This window comes from Oncorhynchus mykiss, chromosome 27 (assembly GCF_057628025.1).
Source record: "Oncorhynchus mykiss isolate SJ-2025 chromosome 27, ASM5762802v1, whole genome shotgun sequence".
NCBI classification, from domain to species: Eukaryota; Metazoa; Chordata; class Actinopteri; order Salmoniformes; family Salmonidae; genus Oncorhynchus; species Oncorhynchus mykiss.
The window spans coordinates 38,016,824-38,040,000 of record NC_143048.1 but is presented as its reverse complement, the minus strand read 5'-3'; the positions used below and the strand labels follow the sequence as shown (position 1 = coordinate 38,040,000).

General features: G+C 42.2%; 1 protein-coding gene across 1 annotated transcript in view; it reads right to left on the bottom strand.

The window, feature by feature from the left end:
* The window catches only part of LOC110536894 (cGMP-dependent 3',5'-cyclic phosphodiesterase), a 401,529-nt gene extending 379,778 nt beyond the window's left edge, over positions 1 to 21,751 (bottom strand). Inside the window, exon 1 of the mRNA XM_090223966.1 lies at positions 21,009 to 21,751. Coding sequence (XP_090080092.1) covers positions 21,009 to 21,076 — 68 coding nt within the window. The 5' untranslated portion in view covers positions 21,077 to 21,751. The remainder of the gene's footprint in view (positions 1 to 21,008) is intronic.
* Positions 21,752 to 23,177: the final 1,426 nt, after the last annotated feature.

Sequence of the window (23,177 nt, the reverse complement as noted above, 5' to 3'; positions counted from 1 at the left end):
CGTGACAGAACTACCCACCACCAAAGGACCAAGCAGCGTGGTAAAGAGGACTCCTGGACATGGGAGGAGATCCTGGATGGAGAGGGACCCTGGACGCAGGCCGGGGAGTATCACCGTCCGAGGGAGGAGATGGAGGCAGCTAAGGCGGAGCGGCAGAGATGAGGAGCCAAGTCAGCGAAGCAGGCACGAGAGGCAGCCCCAAAAACAATGTGGGGTGGGGCACACGGGGATATTGGCGGAGTCGGAGTTTAGACCTGAGCCAACTCCCCGTGCTTACTGTGGGGAGCATGTGACTGGTCAGGCACCGTGTTATGGGGTGATGCGCATGGTGTCTCGAGAGGGAATTCACAGGCTGGTGTTCTCTGTGCCAGCGTCCCGCATTTGCCGGGTGGAAGTGGGCATCCAGCCAGAAAGGGTTGTGCCAGCTCTGCGCTCGAGACCGCCAGTGCGCCTTCACGGCCCAGTGTATCCGATGCCCGCCATGGCAAGAAGCCTCCAGTGATGATCTATGGCACGAAGCCTCCAGTGAGGAGTCATGGCACGAAGCCTCCAACGACGGCCTCCAGTCCGAAGCCTCCAGCAACAGCCTCCAGTCCTGAGCCTCCAGCAACGGCCTCCAGTCCGAAGACCCCAGCGACGGCCTCCAGTCTGGAGCCCCCAGCGAGGGTGTCCAGCCCGGGGCCTGCAACGAAGGTGTCCAGTCCGGGGCCCGCCACGAGGATGCCCAGTCCAGGGCCCACCACGAGGGTGCCCAGCCCGGGGCCCGCCACGAGGGTGCCCAGCCCGGGGCCCGCAGCGAGGGTCCCCAGCCCAGGGCCCGCAGAGAGGGTCCCCAGTCCGGGGCCCGCAGAGAGGGTCCCCAGTCCGGGGCCCGCAGAGAGGGTCCCCAGTCCGGGGTCGGCGGCGAGGGTCCCCACAACAGAGGCGCTACCAAAGTGGGGTGAGCCAGAGGTGGAGCGGGGACTACGTCCCGCACCAGAGCCGCCACTGTGGATAGATGCCCACCCAGACCCTCCCCTATAGGTTCAGGTTTTGCGGCCGGAGTCCGCACCTTTGGGGGGGGGGGGGTCACGCCCTGACCTTAAGAGAGCCATTTTATTGGTTAGGTCAGGGAGTGATGTGGGGTGGGCATTCTATGTTTTGTGTTCTATGTTTTGGCCGGGTATGGTTCTCAATCAGGGACAGCTGTCTATCTTATCTTAGTCCTGTAAGCTTCACGGTTGTTCAGTTTAACACTTTTTTGGTTACTACATGATTCCATATGTGTTATTTCATAGTTTTGATGTCTTCACTATTATTCTACAATGTAGAAAGTAGTAAGAAGAAAGACAAACCATTGAATGAGTAGGTGTTCTAAAACTGGTACTGTATACAAACTCACACACACACACAAACTGTCTCGCTCACTCTCTCTCACACACACAGGATGTTTGTTGTATAATGTTTAGGGAGTGGTAGAGAGAAGGAGAGAGAGATAGACACCATTAGTTGCCTGGCAACCCTTGAAAGTATTTTATGAAACACCTCTCTCCATCTCATCCCCCTTTCCAGCAGGAGAGAAGAGAGAGTTAAGAGGGTAAGGGATGGAGAGAGAAAGAGAGAGTTAAGAGGGTAAGGGATGGAGAGAGAAAGAGAGAGTTAAGAGGGTAAGGGATGGAGAGAGAAAGAGAGAGTTAAGAGGGTAAGGGATGGAGAGAGAAAGAGAGAGTTAAGAGGGTAAGGGATGGAGAGAGAAAGAGAGTTAAGAGGGTAAGGGATGGAGAGAGAAGAGAGAGATAAGAGGGTAAGGGATGGAGAGAGAGAGAGTTAAGAGGGTAAGGGATGGAGAGAGAAAGAGAGAGTTCAGAGGGTAAGGGATGGAGAGAGAGAGAGAGTTAAGAGGGTGAGGGATGGAGAGAGAGAGAGAGTTAAGAGGGTGAGGGATGGAGAGAGAGAGAGAGAGTTAAGAGGGTGAGGGATGGAGAGAGAAAGAGAGTTAAGAGGGTAAGGGATGGAGAGAGAAAGAGAGAGTTAAGAGGGTAAGGGATGGAGAGAGAGAGAGAGTTAAGAGGGTAAGGGATGGAGAGAGAGAGAGAGTTAAGAGGGTAAGGGATGGAGAGAGAGAGAGAGAGTTAAGAGGGTAAGGGATGGAGAGAGAGAGAGAGTTGAGAGGGTAAGGGATGGAGAGAGAAAGAGAGAGTTAAGAGGGTAAGGGATGGAGAGAGAAAGAGAGCGTTAAGAGGGTAAGGGATAGAGAGAGAGAGAGAGTTAAGAGGGTAAGGGATGGAGAGAGATAGAGAGTTAAGAGGGTAAGGGATGGAGAGAGAGAGAGAGTTAAGAGGGTGAGGGATGGAGAGAGAAAGAGTTAAGAGGGTAAGGGATGGAGAGAGAGAGAGAGTTAAGAGGGTGAGGGATGGAGAGAGAAAGAGAGTTAAGAGGGTGAGGGATGGAGAGAGAGAGAGTTAAGAGGGTAAGGGATGGAGAGAGAGAGAGAGTTAAGAGGGTAAGGGATGGAGAGAAAGAGAGAGTTCAGAGGGTAAGGGATGGAGAGAGAGAGAGAGTTAAGAGGGTGAGGGATGGAGAGAGAAAGAGAGAGTTCCATGACTGTGAAGTAGGGAGAGACCTCACTCTCTACAGGTCTCAAGTCTCCAACAGAACAGGCAAGTAGTGTGGGGGACAAAACACCAAACACACACACACACACACACAAACACACACACACACACACAACACACAATACACAATACCTCGTATGTCTGTACTCATGTCGTCATGGTGGTAAAATCCCCTTGGTCACATTACATCCTTACATTCCACAAACACACAGCAGACTGTCATACCCCCAAGTCCACGGGCTCTGTGACAGCCTGGGGACATTTAAGGATCCAGACAAATGGTGGCTTTTAGAATAATGGTTTCAGTTGTGTAAAATGATTATGTGCCGAGAGAGTGAAAAGCCTTTGCATTATCATTAACAACAGACACCTACATTGCTTCAGTGAAAACAATGTACTGAGCAAATGTCAAGTTGGCTTTACTAAATTACAGTACAGCAGACACTTGTGGATCCAGACACATGGTGGCTTTTAGAATGTGTTAATAAGTGATGAGCCGAGGACCAGGGACAGACAGAAGGACTGAATTCAATAAGCGACACCCTTCCCTAGACTAACCATTCATGTCCCGTATAACCTAGGCCCTCTCTCTCAAGAGAAGCATTGCTTTAATATTGCCTAAGCAACAATGTATACAATATACATTGTTATGAAATAATGAATGATAACTTTTTTTTTAATTTATTTTTTTAACAACAATAAAATGGTAACAGTCAATAGTAGCAATATAATAAATATAAAAGGCTAAAGTTTGAAAATAAAACTATAACTAACTGTCATCCTCACCATTACATCAGTACTACAATTACCATCATCATTACTACTACCATCATCATTACTACTACCATCATCATTACTACTACCATCATCATTACTACTACCATCATCATTACAACTACCATCATCATTACTACTACCATTATCATTACTACTACCATTATCATTACAACTACCATCAACATTACAACTACCATCATCATTACAACTACCATCATCATTACTACTACCATCATCATTACAACTACCATCATCATTACCACTACCATCATCATTACTACTACCATCATCATTACTACTACCATTATCATTACTACTACCATTATCATTACAACTACCATCAACATTACAACTACCATCATCATTACCACTACCATCATCATTACTACTACCATCATCATTACAACTACCATCATCATTACTACTACCATCATCATTACAACTACCATCATCATTACTACTACCATCATCATTAAAACTACCATCATCATTACAACTACCATCATCCAAATACCATCATCATTACTACTACCATCATCATTACTACTACCATCATCATTACAACTACCATCATCATTACTACTACCATCATCATTACTACTACCATCATCATTACAACTACCATCATCATTACAACTACCATCATCATTACAACTACCATCATCCAAATACCATCATCATTACTACTACCATCATCATTACTACTACCATCATCATTACAACTACCATCATCATTACAACTACCATCATCATTACTACTACCATCATCATTACTACTACCATCATCATTACTACTACCATCATCATTACAACTACCATCAACATTACAACTACCATCAACATTACAACTACCATCAACATTACAACTACCATCATCATTACAACTACCATCATCATTACAACTACCATCAACATCATTACTACTACCATCATCATTACTACTACCATCATCATTACTACTACCATCATCATGGTAACAGTCAATAGTAGCAATATAATAAATATAAAAGGCTAAAGTTTGAAAATAAAACTATAACTAACTGTCATCCTCACCATTACATCAGTACTACAATTACCATCATCATTACTACTACCATCATCATTACAACTACCATCATCATTACCACTACCATCATCATTACTACTACCATCATCATTACAACTACCATCATCATTACTACTACCATCATCATTACAACTACCATCATCATTACTACTACCATCATCATTACAACTACCATCATCATTACAACTACCATCATCCAAATACCATCATCATTACTACTACCATCATCATTACTACTACCATCATCATTACAACTACCATCATCATTACTACTACCATCATCATTACTACTACCATCATCATTACAACTACCATCATCATTACAACTACCATCATCATTACTACTACCATCATCATTACTACTACCATCATCATTACTACTACCATCATCATTACAACTACCATCAACATTACAACTACCATCAACATTACCTCTACCATCATCATTACAACTACCATCATCATTACAACTACCATCATCATTACAACTACCATCATCATTACAACTACCATCAACATCATTACTACTACCATCATCATTACAACTACCATCATCATTACTACTACCATCATCATTACAACTACCATCATCATTACAACTACCATCATCATTACAACTACCATCATCATTACAACTACCATCATCATTACAACTACCATCATCATTACAACTACCATCATCATTACAACTACCATCATCATTACAACTACCATCATCATTACTACTACCATCATCATTACAACTACCATCATCAATACAACTACCATCATTATTACAACTGCCATCATCATTACAACTACCATCATCATTACAACTACCATCATCCAACTACCATCATCATTACAACTACCATCATTATTACAACTGCCATCATCATTACAACTACCATCATCCAACTACCATCATCATTACTACTACCATCATTATTACAACTGCCATCATCATTACAACTACCATCATCATTACAACTACCATCATCCAACTACCATCATCATTACTACTACCATCATCATTACTACTACCATCATCATTACAACTACCATCATCATTACTACTACCATCATCATTACTACTACCATCATCATTACTACTACCATCATCATTACAACTACCATCAACATTACAACTACCATCAACATTACCTCTACCATCATCATTACAACTACCATCATCATTACAACTACCATCAACATCATTACTACTACCATCATCATTACAACTACCATCATCATTACTACTACCATCATCATTACAACTACCATCATCATTACAACTACCATCATCATTACTACTACCATCATCATTACAACTACCATCATCATTACAACTACCATCATCATTACAACTACCATCATCATTACAACTACCATCATCATTACAACTACCATCATCATTACTACTACCATCATCATTACAACTACCATCATCAATACAACTACCATCATTATTACAACTGCCATCATCATTACAACTACCATCATCATTACAACTACCATCATCCAACTACCATCATCATTACAACTACCATCATTATTACAACTGCCATCATCATTACAACTACCATCATCATTACAACTACCATCATCCAACTACCATCATCATTACTACTACCATCATCATTACTGCTACCATCATCATTACAACTACCATCATCATTACTACTACCATCATCATTACAACTACCATCATCATTACCACTACCATCATCATCATTACTACTACCATCATCATTACAACTACCATCATCATTACAACTACCATCAACATTACAACTACCATCAACATTACAACTACCATCATCATTACTACTACCATCATCATTACTACTACCATCATCATTACAACTACCATCATCATTACTCTACCATCATCATTACTACTACCATCATCATTACAACTACCATCAACATTACCACTACCATCATCATTACAACTACTACCATCATCATTACTACTACCATCATCATTACTACTACCATCATACAACTACCATCATCATTACAACTACCATCATCATTACAACTACCATCATCATTACAACTACCATCATCATTACAACTACCATCATCATTACCACTACCATCAACATTACCACTACCATCATACAACTACCATCATCATTACAACTACCATCATCATTACTAGTACCATCATCCTTACTACTACCATCATCCTTACTACTACCATCATCATTACTACTACCATCAACATTACCACTACCATCATCATTACCACTACCATCATCATTACAACTACCATCATCATTACCACTACCATCATCATTACAACTACCATCATCATTACTACTACCATCATCATCATTACTACTACCATCATCATCATTACAACAACCATCATCATCATTACAACAACCATCATCATTACAACTACCATCATCATTACAACTACCATCATCATACTACTACCATCATCATTACTACTACCATCATCATTACAACTACCATCATCATTACAACTACCATCATCATTACAACTACCATCATCTTTACCACTACCATCATCATTACCACTACCATCATCATTACTACTACCATCCCCACAACTACCATCATCATTACAACTACCATCATCATTACAACTACCATCATCATTACCACTACCGTCATCATTACTACTACCATCATACAACTACCATCATCATTACAACTACCATCATCATTACAACTACCATCATCATTACTAGTACCATCATCCTTACTACTACCATCATCCTTACTACTACCATCATCATTACTACTACCATCAACATTACCACTACCATCATCATTACCACTACCATCATCATTACAACTACCATCATCATTACCACTACCATCATCATTACAACTACCATCATCATTACTACTACCATCATCATCATTACTACTACCATCATCATCATTACAACAACCATCATCATCATTACAACAACCATCATCATTACAACTACCATCATCATTACAACTACCATCATCTTTACCACTACCATCATCATTACCACTACCATCATCATTACTACTACCATCCTCACAACTACCATCATCATTACAACTACCATCATCATTACTACTACCATCATCATTACCACTACCATCATCATTACTACTACCATCCTCACAACTACCATCATCATTACCACTACCATCATCATTACTACTACTATCATCATTACTACTACCATCATCATTACCACTACCATCATCATTACAACTACCATCCTCACAACTACCATCCTCACAACTACCATCATCATCACAACTACCATCATCATTACAACTACCATCATCATTACAACTACCATCATCATCACAACTACCATCCTCACAACTACCATCATCATTACCACTACCATCATCATTACCACTACCATCATCATTACTACTACCATCATCATTACTACTACCATCATCATTACAACTACCATCACCATCACAACTACCATCATCATTACTACTACCATCATCATTACTACTACCATCATCATTACTACTACCATCATCATTACTACTACCATCAACATTACAACTACCATCATCATGACTACTACCATCATCATCACAACTAGCATCATCACAACTACCATCATCATTACCACTACCATCATCATTACCACTACTACTACTTGTGAGGATCGACGCTGGAGACAGGAAGTAGGTACAGGGAGAACATTTGATAAATAACGGACACAAAACAGGAACAGCGTCGGGACAGGGGACAAAGTAACGAGATCAATGTAAACACAGGGAACAAACACACACACACACACACACACACACACACACACACACACACACACACACACACACAAACACACACACACACACACAACACACAATACACAATACCTCTTATGTCTGTCCTCATGACGTCATGGTGGTAAAATCCCCTTGGTCACATTACATCCTTACATTCCACAAACACACAGCAGACTGTCATACCCCCAAGTCCACGGGCTCTGTGACAGCCTGGGGACACTTAAGGATCCAGACAAATGGTGGCTTTTAGAATAATGGTTTCAGTCGTGTTAAATGATTATGTGCCGAGAGAGTGAAAAGCCTTTGCATTATCATTAACAACAGACACCTACATTGCTTCAGTGAAAACAATGTACTGAGCAAATGTCAAGTTGGCTTTACTAAATTACAGTACAGCAGACACTTGTGGATCCAGACACATGGTGGCTTTTAGAATGTGTTAATAAGTGATGAGCCGAGGACCAGGGACAGACAGAAGGACTGAATTCAATAAGCGACACCCTTCCCTAGACTAACCATTCATGTCCCGTATAACCTAGGCCCTCTCTCTCATGAGAAGCATTGCTTTAATATTGCCTAAGCAACAATGTATACAATATACATTGTTATGAAATAATGAATGATAACTTTTTTTTAAATTTATTTTTTTAACAACAATAAAATGGTAACAGTCAATAGTAGCAATATAATAAATATAAAAGGCTAAAGTTTGAAAATAAAACTATAACTAACTGTCATCCTCACCATTACATCAGTACTACAATTACCATCATCATTACTACTACCATCATCATTACAGCTACCATCATCATTACAGCTACCATCATACAACTACCATCATCATTACAACTACCATCATCATTACAACTACCATAAACATTACAACTACCATCATCATTACTACTACCATTATCATTACAACTACCATCAACATTACAACTACCATCATCATTACCACTACCATCATCATTACTACTACCATCATCATTACAACTACCATCATCATTACCACTACCATCATCATCATTACTACTACCATCATCATTACAACTACCATCATCATTACAACTACCATCAACATTACAACTACCATCATCATTACAACTACCATCATCATTACTACTACCATCATCATTACTACTACCATCATCATTACAACTACCATCATCATTACAACTACCATCATCATTACAACTACCATCATCATTACAACTACAATCATTACTACTACCATCATCATTACCACTACCATAATCATTACAACTACCATCATCATTACAACTACCATCATCATTACAACTACCATCATCATTACCACTACTATCATCATTACAACTACCATCATCATTACAACTACCATCATCATTACCACTACCATCATCATTACAACTACCATCATCATTACAACTACCATCATCATTACCACTACCATCATCATTACTCTACCATCATCATTACAACTACCATCATCATTACTACTACCATCATCATTACCACTACCATCATCATTACTCTACCATCATCATTACAACTACCATCATCATTACAGCTACCATCATACAACTACCATCATCATTACTACTACCATCATCATTACTACTACCATCATCATTACAACTACCATCATCATTACAACTACCATCCTCACAACTACCATCATCATTACTACTACCATCATCATTACTACTACCATCATCATTACAACTACCATCATCATTACAACTACCATCCCCATCACAACTACCATCATCATTACTACTACCATCATCATTACTACTACCATCATCATTACTACTACCATCAACATTACTACTACCATCAACATTACAACTACCATCATCATTACTACTACCATCATCATCACAACTAGCATCATCACAACTACCATCATCATTACCACTACCATCATCATTACCACTACTACTACTTGTGAGGATCGACGCTGGAGACAGGAAGTAGGTACAGGGAGAACATTTGATAAATAACGGACACAAAACAGGAACAGCGTCGGGACAGGGGACAAAGTAACGAGATCAATGTAAACACAGGGAACAAACATAAGAAACAGACAGATAAAGGGGAGGCGATCAAATAGTTTGGTGGGTCCAATGAGGCGCAGGTGCGCGTAACGAAGGGGACAGGTGTGCGTAATGATAGGCGGTCTGGTGCCCTCGAGCACAGGAGAGGGAGAGTGGGAGCAGGCGTGACACTACCACCATCATTAAACTGCTATCATTACCATCACCCCTACTGCCCATACAACTACTATTTGGAATAATAATCACAACAGTAATAACAAGAATACAAATAATAAGTAAGTTTCTGCTTACTATACTGATGTTATTATTCAGTGTCCTTCAGGCTGTCCCAGGCTAATACATATTTGGCTGCAAGATGAGCTGTGGCTTCTTCTCCCATGAGTATTATTAGTTTTTCCTCTGGGTTTAATAAGTTAACGTTTTGAATCAATGTAGTAATTTCTGTGAATAATGAATCTCTTGGTGAGGAATATTTATCACAGTAAAGGACAAAGTGCATCTCTGTTTCTACCTCCCCTGTTGTGCAGTGACCTCATACACACTCCTCTTTGGGTAGCCATGTCTTTTTATGCCTGCCGGTTTCTATTGCCAATTGGTGGTCACTCAGCCTGTACTTGGTATGGATCTGTCTCTGCTTCGTATCTCTGACAGAGTAGAGATAATCAGCCAATTCACATTCTCTGTTTAGGGTCAGATAGCAATTTAGTCGGCTTTGGGATTTTGTTTTGTTTTTCCAATGTTGTAAATATGAGTCCTATGATTGGTTCATGATTTTGTTTGTTTGAATTGTTTATTTTGAAGCAGTGCTGGTGTCAACTTGGTAGGTGAGGTCCAACACCAGCTGACTGAGAAGGTTCATTTATAATTGTGTTTCTGACATCTGTTTTTTTTCCCTGGATGTTTTATTTACTGCCAGGACCCAATTATGTCAATGTTTCTCTAGAATGTTAAGGTTCTGTTGAAGACCTTCTTTGGTTGGTGATAGAAGAACCAAATCATCAGCATATAGCAGTCCTTGGAATGGAGAATGGTCCAACATGTCTGCTATTTCATTGATATAAATGTTGAAGGGTTTGGACTCAAACTGCAGCCTTGTCTCACACCTCAACGTTTATAAATAACTATGTTATTTGGTTTTTGATTTTATTGCACACTTGTTTTCTGTGTACATACATTTTATTAAGTCAGCACACCTTACCACCAGCCCACTTTGGAGAATTCTGAAGAATAGACCTGTGTGTCAAATATAAATTGAGTAAATTAAGAACATACTTTGAGCTCTTTTTTTTGGTGGAAGTGGTTATTAATTAGTGTGTGAGGTGTATTTATGGTCAGTAGTGTGATGGTGGTTATTAATTAGTGTGTGCGATGTATTTATGGTCAGTAGTGTGATGGTGGTTATTAATTAGTGTGTGAGGTGTATTTATGGTCAGTAGTGTGATGGTGGTTATTAATTAGTGTGTGCGGTGTATTTATGGTCAGTAGTGTGATGGTGGTTATTAAATAGTGTGTGAGGTGTATTTATGGTCAGTAGTGTGATGGTGGTTATTAATTAGTGTGTGAGGTGTATTTATGGTCAGTAGTGTGATGGTGGTTATTAATTAGTGTGTGAGGTGTATTTATGGTCAGTAGTGTGATGGTGGTTATTAATTAGTGTGTGAGGTGTATTTATGGTCAGTAGTGTGATGGTGGTTATTAATTAGTGTGTGAGGTGTATTTATGGTCAGTAGTGTGATGGTGGTTATTAATTAGTGTGTGAGGTGTATTTATGGTCAGTAGTGTGATGGTGGTTATTCATTAGTGTGTGAGGTGTATTTATGGTCAGTAGTGTGATGGTGGTTATTAATTAGTGTGTGAGGTGTATTTATGGTCAGTAGTGTGATGGTGGTTATTCATTAGTGTGTGAGGTGTATTTATGGTCAGTAGTGTGATGGTGGTTATTAATTAGTGTGTGAGGTGTATTTATGGTCAGTAGTGTGATGGTGGTTATTAATTAATGTGTGAGGTGTATTTATGGTCAGTAGTGTGATGGTGGTTATTAATTAGTGTGTGAGGTGTATTTATGGTCAGTAGTGTGATGGTGGTTATTAATTAGTGTGTGAGGTGTATTTATGGTCAGTAGTGTGATGGTGGTTATTAATTAGTGTGTGAGGTGTATTTGTGGTCAGTAGTGTGATGGTGGTTATTAATTAGTGTGTGAGGTGTATTTATGGTCAGTAGTGTGATGGTGGTTATTAATTAGTGTGTGAGGTGTATTTATGGTCAGTAGTGTGATGGTGGTTATTAATTAGTGTGTGAGGTGTATTTATGGTCAGTAGTGTGATGGTGGTTATTAATTAGTATGTGAGGTGTATTTATGGTCAGTAGTGTAATGGTGGTTATTAATTAGTGTGTGAGGTGTATTTATGGTCAGTAGTGTGATGGTGGTTATTAATTAGTGTGTGAGGTGTATTTATGGTCAGTAGTGTGATGGTGGTTATTAATTAGTGTGTGAGGTGTATTTATGGTCAGTAGTGTGATGGTGGTTATTAATTAGTGTGTGAGGTGTATTTATGGTCAGTAGTGTGATGGTGGTTATTAATTAGTGTGTGCGGTGTATTTATGGTCAGTAGTGTGATGGTGGTTATTAAATAGTGTGTGAGGTGTATTTATGGTCAGTAGTGTGATGGTGGTTATTAATTAGTGTGTGAGGTGTATTTATGGTCAGTAGTGTGATGGTGGTTATTAATTAGTGTGTGAGGTGTATTTATGGGCAGTAGTGTGATGGTGGTTATTAATTAGTGTGTGAGGTGTATTTATGGTCAGTAGTGTGATGGTGGTTATTAATTAGTGTGTGAGGTGTATTTATGGTCAGTAGTGTGATGGTGGTTATTAATTAGTGTGTGATGTGTATTTATGGTCAGTAGTGTGATGGTGGTTATTAATTAGTGTGTGAGGTGTATTTATGGGCAGTAGTGTGATGGTGGTTATTAATTAGTGTGTGAGGTGTATTTATGGGCAGTAGTGTGATGGTGGTTATTAATTAGTGTGTGAGGTGTATTTATGGTCAGTAGTGTGATGGTGGTTATTAATTAGTGTGTGAGGTGTATTTATGGTCAGTAGTGTGATGGTGGTTATTAATTAGTGTGTGAGGTGTATTTATGGTCAGTAGTGTGATGGTGGTTATTAATTAGTGTGTGAGGTGTATTTATGGACAGTAGTGTGATGGTGGTTATTAATTAGTGTGTGAGGTGTATTTATGGTCAGTAGTGTGATGGTGGTTATTAATTAGTGTGTGAGGTGTATTTATGGTCAGTAGTGTGATGGTGGTTATTAATTAGTGTGTGAGGTGTATTTATGGTCAGTAGTGTGATGGTGGTTATTAATTAGTGTGTGAGGTGTATTTATGGTCAGTAGTGTGATGGTGGTTATTAATTAGTGTGTGAGGTGTATTTATGGTCAGTAGTGTGATGGTGGTTATTAATTAGTGTGTGAGGTGTATTTATGGTCAGTAGTGTGATGGTGGTTATTAATTAGTGTGTGAGGTGTATTTATGGTCAGTAGTGTGATGGTGGTTATTAATTAGTGTGTGAGGTGTATTTATGGTCAGTAGTGTGATGGTGGTTATTAATTAGTGTGTGAGGTGTATTTATGGTCAGTAGTGTGATGGTGGTTATTAATTAGTGTGTGAGGTGTATTTATGGTCAGTAGTGTGATGGTGGTTATTAATTAGTGTGTGAGGTGTATTTATGGTCAGTAGTGTGATGGTGGTTATTAATTAGTGTGTGAGGTGTATTTATGGTCAGTAGTGTGATGGTGGTTATTAATTAGTGTGTGAGGTGTATTTATGGTCAGTAGTGTGATGGTGGTTATTAATTAGTGTGTGAGGTGTATTTATGGTCAGTAGTGTGATGGTGGTTATTAATTAGTGTGTGAGGTGTATTTATGGTCAGTAGTGTGATGGTGGTTATTAATTAGTGTGTGAGGTGTATTTATGGTCAGTAGTGTGATGGTGGTTATTAATTAGTGTGTGAGGTGTATTTATGGTCAGTAGTGTGATGGTGGTTATTAATTAGTGTGTGAGGTGTATTTATGGTCAGTAGTGTGATGGTGGTTATTAATTAGTGTGTGAGGTGTATTTATGGTCAGTAGTGTGATGGTGGTTATTAATTAGTGTGTGAGGTGTATTTATGGTCAGTAGTGTGATGGTGGTTATTAATTAGTGTGTGAGGTGTATTTATGGTCAGTAGTGTGATGGTGGTTATTAATTAGTGTGTGAGGTGTATTTATGGTCAGTAGTGTGATGGTGGTTATTAATTAGTGTGTGAGGTATATTTATGGTCAGTAGTGTGATGGTGGTTATTAATTAGTGTGTGAGGTGTATTTATGGGCAGTAGTGTGATGGTGGTTATTAATTAGTGTGTGAGGTGTATTTATGGGCAGTAGTGTGATGGTGGTTATTAATTAGTGTGTGAGGTGTATTTATGGTCAGTAGTGTGATGGTGGTTATTAATTAGTGTGTGAGGTGTATTTATGGTCAGTAGTGTGATGGTGGTTATTAATTAGTGTGTGAGGTGTATTTATGGGCAGTAGTGTGATGGTGGTTATTAATTAGTGTGTGAGGTGTATTTATGGTCAGTAGTGTGATGGTGGTTATTAATTAGTGTGTGAGGTGTATTTATGGTCAGTAGTGTGATGGTGGTTATTAATTAGTGTGTGAGGTGTATTTATGGTCAGTAGTGTGATGGTGGTTATTAATTAGTGTGTGAGGTGTATTTATGGTCAGTAGTGTGATGGTGGTTATTAATTAGTGTGTGAGGTGTATTTATGGTCAGTAGTGTGATGGTGGTTATTAATTAGTGTGTGAGGTGTATTTATGGTCAGTAGTGTGATGGTGGTTATTAATTAGTGTGTGAGGTGTATTTATGGTCAGTAGTGTGATGGTGGTTATTAATTAGTGTGTGAGGTGTATTTATGGTCAGTAGTGTGATGGTGGTTATTAATTAGTGTGTGAGGTGTATTTATGGTCAGTAGTGTGATGGTGGTTATTAATTAGTGTGTGAGGTGTATTTATGGTCAGTAGTGTGATGGTGGTTATTAATTAGTGTGTGAGGTGTATTTATGGTCAGTAGTGTGATGGTGGTTATTAATTAGTGTGTGAGGTGTATTTATGGGCAGTAGTGTGATGGTGGTTATTAATTAGTGTGTGAGGTGTATTTATGGTCAGTAGTGTGATGGTGGTTATTAATTAGTGTGTGAGGTGTATTTATGGTCAGTAGTGTGATGGTGGTTATTAATTAGTGTGTGAGGTGTATTTATGGTCAGTAGTGTGATGGTGGTTATTAATTAGTGTGTGAGGTGTATTTATGGTCAGTAGTGTGATGGTGGTTATTAATTAGTGTGTGAGGTGTATTTATGGTCAGTAGTGTGATGGTGGTTATTAATTAGTGTGTGAGGTGTATTTATGGTCAGTAGTGTGATGGTGGTTTCGCATATTCCTCTGTAATTACTGGGGTCTGATTTGTCTCCACTTTTGTGGATCATTGAGATGAGCCCCTGGTTCCAGACATCAGGGAAGGGGGGGGAGCAGGAGCAGGCGTGTCATTGTTGGGTTATTGGGTAATCTAATGGATTTTGGTTGCTTTAATGACTGATTCCAGAATGTTACATTTTTCGTTAATGTTTTTGTGTAGATTATCAAAATATGTTTTCCAAATTCCTTCATCTTGTATGGCTAATTCTTATGGCTTTGTCGTGCTTAAATTGCTCCATTATTGGTATAATTAAATGTATTGCGTTTCAGTGTATGTTTACACTGTTTGAGTTTCAAAGTATTCATAGTGTAGCTCTGGGTTGATTTGCTGCTTATGTTTTTCATTTGACATTTGTATTAGATGTTCCATAAGAGCAGTAGAGCGGCTCTGTGACCTTCCGTCTCCCAGGGTAGGAGTGAGTATTAAATTATCATCGTTTTCCGCCAAACCCTTTCTGCTTCCCAGTTCACTGGCTGCTGTCCCTCAAGTGTTGTCTCTACAGCTCTAGTGGACTCTGGTGCTGCTGGGAACTTCATCAACCAGGCCCTCACCTTCTCCCTGAACTTAACTTCATACCCGCTCTCCTCTCCTTTTCCTGTCCAAGCCCTGGATACACGACCATTGGGATCTGGCAAAATTACGCACATCACAGCACCACTCCCCCTCACCGTGGGACCCATGCACCAGGACAGCCTTCTCTTCTTCATCACCCTCACCGTGGGACCCATGCACCAGGACAGCTTTCTCTTCTTCATCCCCCTCACCGTGGGACCCATGCACCAGGACAGCTTTCTCTTCTTCATCCCCCTCACCGTGGGACCCATGCACCAGGACAGCCTTCTCTTCTTCATCACCCTCACCGTGGGACCCATGCACCAGGACAGCCTTCTCTTCTTCATCACCCTCACCGTGGGACCCATGCACCAGGACAGCCTTCTCTTCTTCATCACCCTCACCGTGGGACCCATGCACCAGGACAGCCTTCTCTTCTTCATCACCCTCACCGTGGGACCCATGCACCAGGACAGCCTTCTCTTCTTCATCCCCACATCACCATAGAGACATTTAATATGTCATATTATGTCTATTTACAGTGATGTAACAATGTGCAAATAGTTAAAATACAAAACGGGAATATAAATCAACATTAATATGAGTTGTATTTACTATGGTGTTTGTTCTTCACTGGTTTCCTTTTTCTTGTGGCAACAGGTCACAAATCTGCTGCTGTGATGGTACACTGTGCGCACTGTTATTTCCCACAATAAATATGGGTGTTTATCAAAATTGTGTTTGTTTTCAAATTCTTTGTGGATCTGTGTAATCTGAAGGAAATATCGGTCTCTAATATGGTCATACATTTGGTAGGAGATTAGGAAGTGCAGCTCAGTTTCCACCTCATTTTGTGGGCAGTGTGCACCTAGCCTGTCTTCTCTTGAGAGGCAGGTCTCTCTCTCAGTTTAAAGGGCTTTATTGGCATGGGAAACACATGTTTACATTACAAAAGCAAATCTCTCTCTCTCTCACACACACACACACACAAAATCAGGACCAGGTACGGAGGTACTTGATGCTGGATCCTTGTTAGACATACAGTCAACCGTGTCACCCAATCCGACACAAACACACACACTGAGCACGCACTCAAAACTCCTACACCTACCTGCAGCTACAATTAGCACCTGAGTATCGGTCACAGTGCGCACACACACACACACTCGTGTGATGTTGGTAACCCTGTAGGGCAGCGTGTGTGTGTTGACTATCCTTGAGTGCTTATGTGGGTGTGTGCTCATGTACATGCTCAATTGTACGTGAGGATAGTGTGTGTGTGTGTACCCAGGGTGACACTTTAAACAGAGTGGAAAATGTGAGGATGAGTGTATGGGTGGGAGAGATCACTTTGAGTCATTCTGTCAGTCTCAACCCACACACACACTGTCCGAGCCCGCCCAAAGAACACACACACACACTGTCCGAGCCCGCCCAAAACACACACACACACACTGTCCGAGCCCGCCCAAAAAACACACACACACACTGCCCGAGCCCGCCCAAAAAACACACACACACTGTCCCCTCACACCCAAAACACACCAGCCCTCCAAACACACACACTTCCACTCCTCATAGTACCAGTGATAGGCGTGTGTGTGTGTGTGTGTGTGTGTGTGTCACTAACAGTGATGTCTGTATTAGCAAAATCCAACAGCATTCATGAGTGCTCACATTAGAGATGACAACATACTGCACAACCAGCATTCTCTCAATCACGCTACACACACCCACACACACATTAAATCCGTGCCTCTTATATATGTACGGTGGCCCTAACCATGTCAAACCCACAACACATACACCCTCTCTCAAAAGCACAAACAAACACTAAAACATTTACACTTTTATCCAGAAGTAGACAGTTAACAGTTATTGAGTACAGCAACAAAACGGTGAACCATCACAACCTCTCCTCTCCTCTCCTCCCATCACAGCCACTCTCTCCTCTCCTTTCCTCTCAACCACTCTCTCCTCCCCTCTCCTCTCATCACAACCACTCTCTCCTCCCCTATCCTCTCCTCAACCACTCTCTCCTCCCCTCTCCTCTCCTCTCATCACAACCACTCTCTCCTCCCCTATCCTCTCCTCAACCACTCTCTCCTCCCCTCTCCTCTCCTCTCATCACAACCACTCTCTCCTCTCCTCTCATCACAACCACTCTCTCCTCCCCTCTCCTCTCCTCACAACCACTCTCTCCTCTCCTCCCCTCTCCTCTCCTCACAACCACTCTCTCCTGTCCTCTCCTCTCAACCACTCTCTCCTCACAACCACTCTCCTCCCCTCTCCTCTCCTCTCATCACAACCACTCTCTCCTCTCCTCCCCTCTCCTCTACTCACAACCACTCTCCTCTCCTCTCCTCCCATCACAACCACTCTCTCCTCCCCTCTCCTCCCATCACATCCACTCTCTCCTCTCATCACAGCCACTCTCCTCTCATCTCCTCTCCTCCCATCACAGCCACTCTCCTCTCCTCTCCTCTCCTCTCCTCCCATCACAGCCACTCTCATCTCATCACAGCCACTCTCTCCTCTCCTCTCATCACAGCCACTCTCTCCTCTCCTCACAGCCACTCTCTCCTCTCCTCTCCTCCCATCACAGCCACTCTCTCCTCTCCTCTCATCACAGCCACTCTCTCCTCTCCTCTCCTCTCCTCTCCTCTCATCACAGCCACTCTCTCCTCTCCTCTCCTCTCCTCCCATCACAGCCACTCTCTCCTCTCCTCCCATCACAGCCACTCTCTCCTCCCTCTCCTATTATTACCTCTTCCCTCCTCTTCTGTTCTCTGCTGCTGAAACATTATTGATGCTGCCTAGATAAATAAACTCCCTTGAAGAAAGAAATGTCCTCATCAAAGTGAATTTATAACAGGCTGGCACACACACCCACACAGGCAAAAACACATCAGAAGCAAGGAGATCACGTGAGCTGTTCTTTCTGCATTGGGGTTGTTGCTTTTAGTGAAGTTACCAACTCTACCATATTCATTAAATCACTGCATTATTAGGCATATATCCCATTTAAACACACAAACTCTCTCTTTCTCTGTCTCTCTCTCTGACACACCAGCCGGATCTCAGACTAGACACACAAATTAGTATGATATGTTACGTTTGGTATAGTTCCATAAGACAGATGGTTACTTAAAACTTCTTCGGGGTAGGGGGCAGTATTTGGAAGTTTGGAAACTAAGGTGCCCAAAGTAAATTGCCTGCTACTCAGGTCTATAATTGGTCGTATATGATAGAAAACACTCTGAAGTTTCTAAAACTGTTTGAATGATGTCTGTGAGTATAACAGAACGTATTTGGCAGGCGAAACCCCGAGCACAATCCATCCAGATTTTTTTTTTAGGTCAATCTGTTTTCCATTAGGTTTCTATGGCAAGCCCGTTTTAATAGAAATATGCTTGCAGTTCCTATCGCTTCCACTGGATGTCACCAGTCTTTAGAAATTGGTTGAGGTTTTTCCTTTGTGTAATGAAGATGCAGCCCTGTTCAGAACGAGGGAAGAGTGAAGTGTACTGTTTGTTAGAGGCACGTGACCTGAAAGCTCGCTCCACTTTGTTTTCCTCCGGTATTGAACACAGTTTATCCAGTCTCAAATGTATCGATAATTTACGTCAAAATTACCTAAAGTTGTATTAGGAAAGTTGTTTGAAATGTTTGGACAAAGATTACAGGTAACTTATTAGGTATTTTGTAGTCATGTTGCTCGAGTTGGAACCGGTGTTTTTCTGGATCAAACGCGCCAAATAAATGGACATTTTGGATATATAACGACAGAATTAATCAAACAAAAGGACAGTTTGTGATGTTTAAGGAACATATTGGAGTGCCAACAGAAGAAGATCTTCAAAGGTAAGGCATGAATTATATCGTTATTTCTGAGTTTTGTGCCGCACTTGGCAGGATGAAATATGATTGTCTGTGTTTGTTTCATGGGTGCTGTCCACAGATAATCACATGGTTTGCTTTCGCCATAAAGCCTTTTTGAATTCTGACACCATAGCAGGATTAACAACAAGTTAAGCTTTAATTTGACATATTGCATGTGTATTTTCAAGAACGTTAAATATTTACAATTCTGTAGTTTGAATTTCGCGCCCTGCAATTTCACTGGATGTTGACCAGGTGCTACCGTCCCACGTACCCTAGAGAGGTTTTAACCCTTTAACCTAACACCTAAACTTAACCCTAACACTAACTCCGAGCCTAGCTAACATTAGCCACCTAGCTAGAATTCGTAACATATTGTATGTTTTGCACATTTTTATCATATAATACGAATTTTAATTTGTAACATATCATACAAAATGGTTGATGGACATCCACAAATTAATACATACCATACAAAACATAATATATCATAATAAATTGTTTTTTCAGGTTTACATACAGAATAGTACAAAATCCTTTGAGACCAGGTTGGACACACACACATTCCTGTAGCATCACTTTGCTTTGCAGTAGACTCTCTAGAGATAAATTCCGGTAAACTCTTGATGAGATGGGTGAGTGAACAACCCTGGACACCTGAGAAAACACTTACACATTGCCTAGAACAGAGCCTGTCAATCAACCCAGAGCACAGGCACAGCATCAGATACAAATTGTGTTGAACAAATAGCTTTATGAATAGCTCTCTCCATGCATCTCTTTCACTTTCTCACACAAAATAAAACTCACGCGGGTCTGTAGCACTTACATATCGGAAGCAGCGGACTGGTGCTGCTGGCTACGGCAGAGGAGCGCGTGTCCACACGCTTGCCCCATCGCGCATTCTGCCTTGCGCCTCCTGGTAGCTGCTACACACACCGAAAACGCTAGCTGCCTTCCTCGAGCCTTGCAGAGCCTTAAGCGATGTGAGAAGGGAGTGTCGCGAGGACCGAGGGAATGGGGTGTTACCGTTGATAAAGGGACGAGAGGATGGATGGATGCTCTTATCTCTCTCTGGCCTCTCCTCCCCTGCGCAGTCAGCACGCGGGGATTGGTGATGCTTCGGTAAGTACAGCAGCTTTGTGGTCTAGAGCAAGGGCAGATAACTGGAACAGAGCGCTCGCGGCGGCAACATCACAGGGAGAGCGTGTGTTGCCTGCCGCCAATCAGCTCCGGTAGTTTTACCACTGGTCTCTCGATTATCCTTCTGATTTCAGACAGTCAGAGTGATTTCTTTTGCCAGTCAGTCTGTAAACTTCCCGGTAGCCCTTTCCAAAGGCCCTGAGATCCATCAGGTGGTCACAGTGAGATGAATAAAGGATGGATACGGTAGTTTATACTGTGTTTTCTTCCGGTATACAATTAATCACAATTCAAATCTGTAGGAAATAGACTATCATAATCCATCCCAACTCAGCATCTCTACAGTTAGGACTAATTCTCCTCAACAACGTGACTGCCAATATCTCCTCAACAACGTGACTGCCATGCCTCTGAGTAGCACATTCATCTGGAGGAGGCTGGCTGACATATGGAGGAGGGTGGCTGACATATGGAGGAGGGTGGCTGGCTGACATATGGAGGAGGGAGGATGGATGACACATGGAGGAGGGTGGCTGGCTGACATATGGAGGAGGGTGGCTGACATATGGAGGAGGGTGGCTGGCTTACATATGGAGGAGGGAGGCAGGCTGACTAATGGAGGAGGGTGGCTGACAAATGGAGGAGGGTGGCTGGCTGGCTGACATATGGAGGAGGGTGGCTGACTGACATATGGAGGAGGCTGACTGACATTTGGAGGAGGATGGCTGACATATGGAGGAGGGTGGCTGGCTGACATATGGAGGAGGGAGGCTGGCTGACATATGAGGGAGGGAGGCTGGCTGACATATGGAGGAGGGAGGCTGGCTGACATATGGAGGAGGGAGGCTGGCTGACATATGGAGGAGGGTGGCTAACATATGGAGGACGGGGGCTGGCTGACATATGGAGGAGGGAGGCTGGCTGACATATGGAGAACGGAGGCTGGCTGACATATTGTGGAGGGTGGCTGGCTGACATATGGAGTAGGGTGGCTGGCTGACATATGGAGGAGGAGGCTGGCTGACATATGGAGGAGGGACTCTGACATATGGAGGAGGGAGGCTCACATACGGAGGAGGGAGGCTCACATACGGAGAAGGGTGGCTGACATATGGAGGAAGCTGATTGACATTTGGAGGAGGCTGGCTGACATATGGAGGAGGGTGGCTGACATATGGTGGAGGGAGGCTGGCTGACATATGGAGAAGGGAGGCTGACATATGGAGAAGGGAGGCTGACATATGGAGGAGGGTGGCTGGCTGACATATAGCGAAGGCTGGCTGACATATGGACGAGGGAGGCTGACTGACATATGGACGAGGGAGGCTGACTGACAGATGGAGGAGGGTTGCAGGCTGACAGATGGAGGAGGCTGGCTGACATAAGGAGGAGAATGGCTGACATGCGGAGGAGGCTGGCTGACATATGGAGAAGGGTGGCAGGCTGACTAATGGAGGAGAGTGGCTGACAAATGGAGGAGGGTGGCTGGCTTACATATGGAGGAGGGAGGCAGGCTGACTAATGGAGGAGGGTGGCTGACAAATGGAGGAGGGTGGCAGGCTGGCTGACATATGGAGGAGGGTGGCTGACTGACATATGGAGGAGGGAGGCTGGCTGACATATGGAGGAGGGTGGCTGGCTGACATATGGAGGAGGCTGGCTGACATAAGGAGGAGGCTGGCTGACATACAGAGGAGGCTGGCTGACATACGGAGAAGGGTGGCTGACATATGGAGGAGGTTTGGGAGGCTGACATATGGAAGACGCTGGCTGACAGACATTTGGAGGAGGGAGGCTGGCTGACATATGGAGGAGGTTGACTGACATATGGAGGATGGTGGCTGACATATGGAGA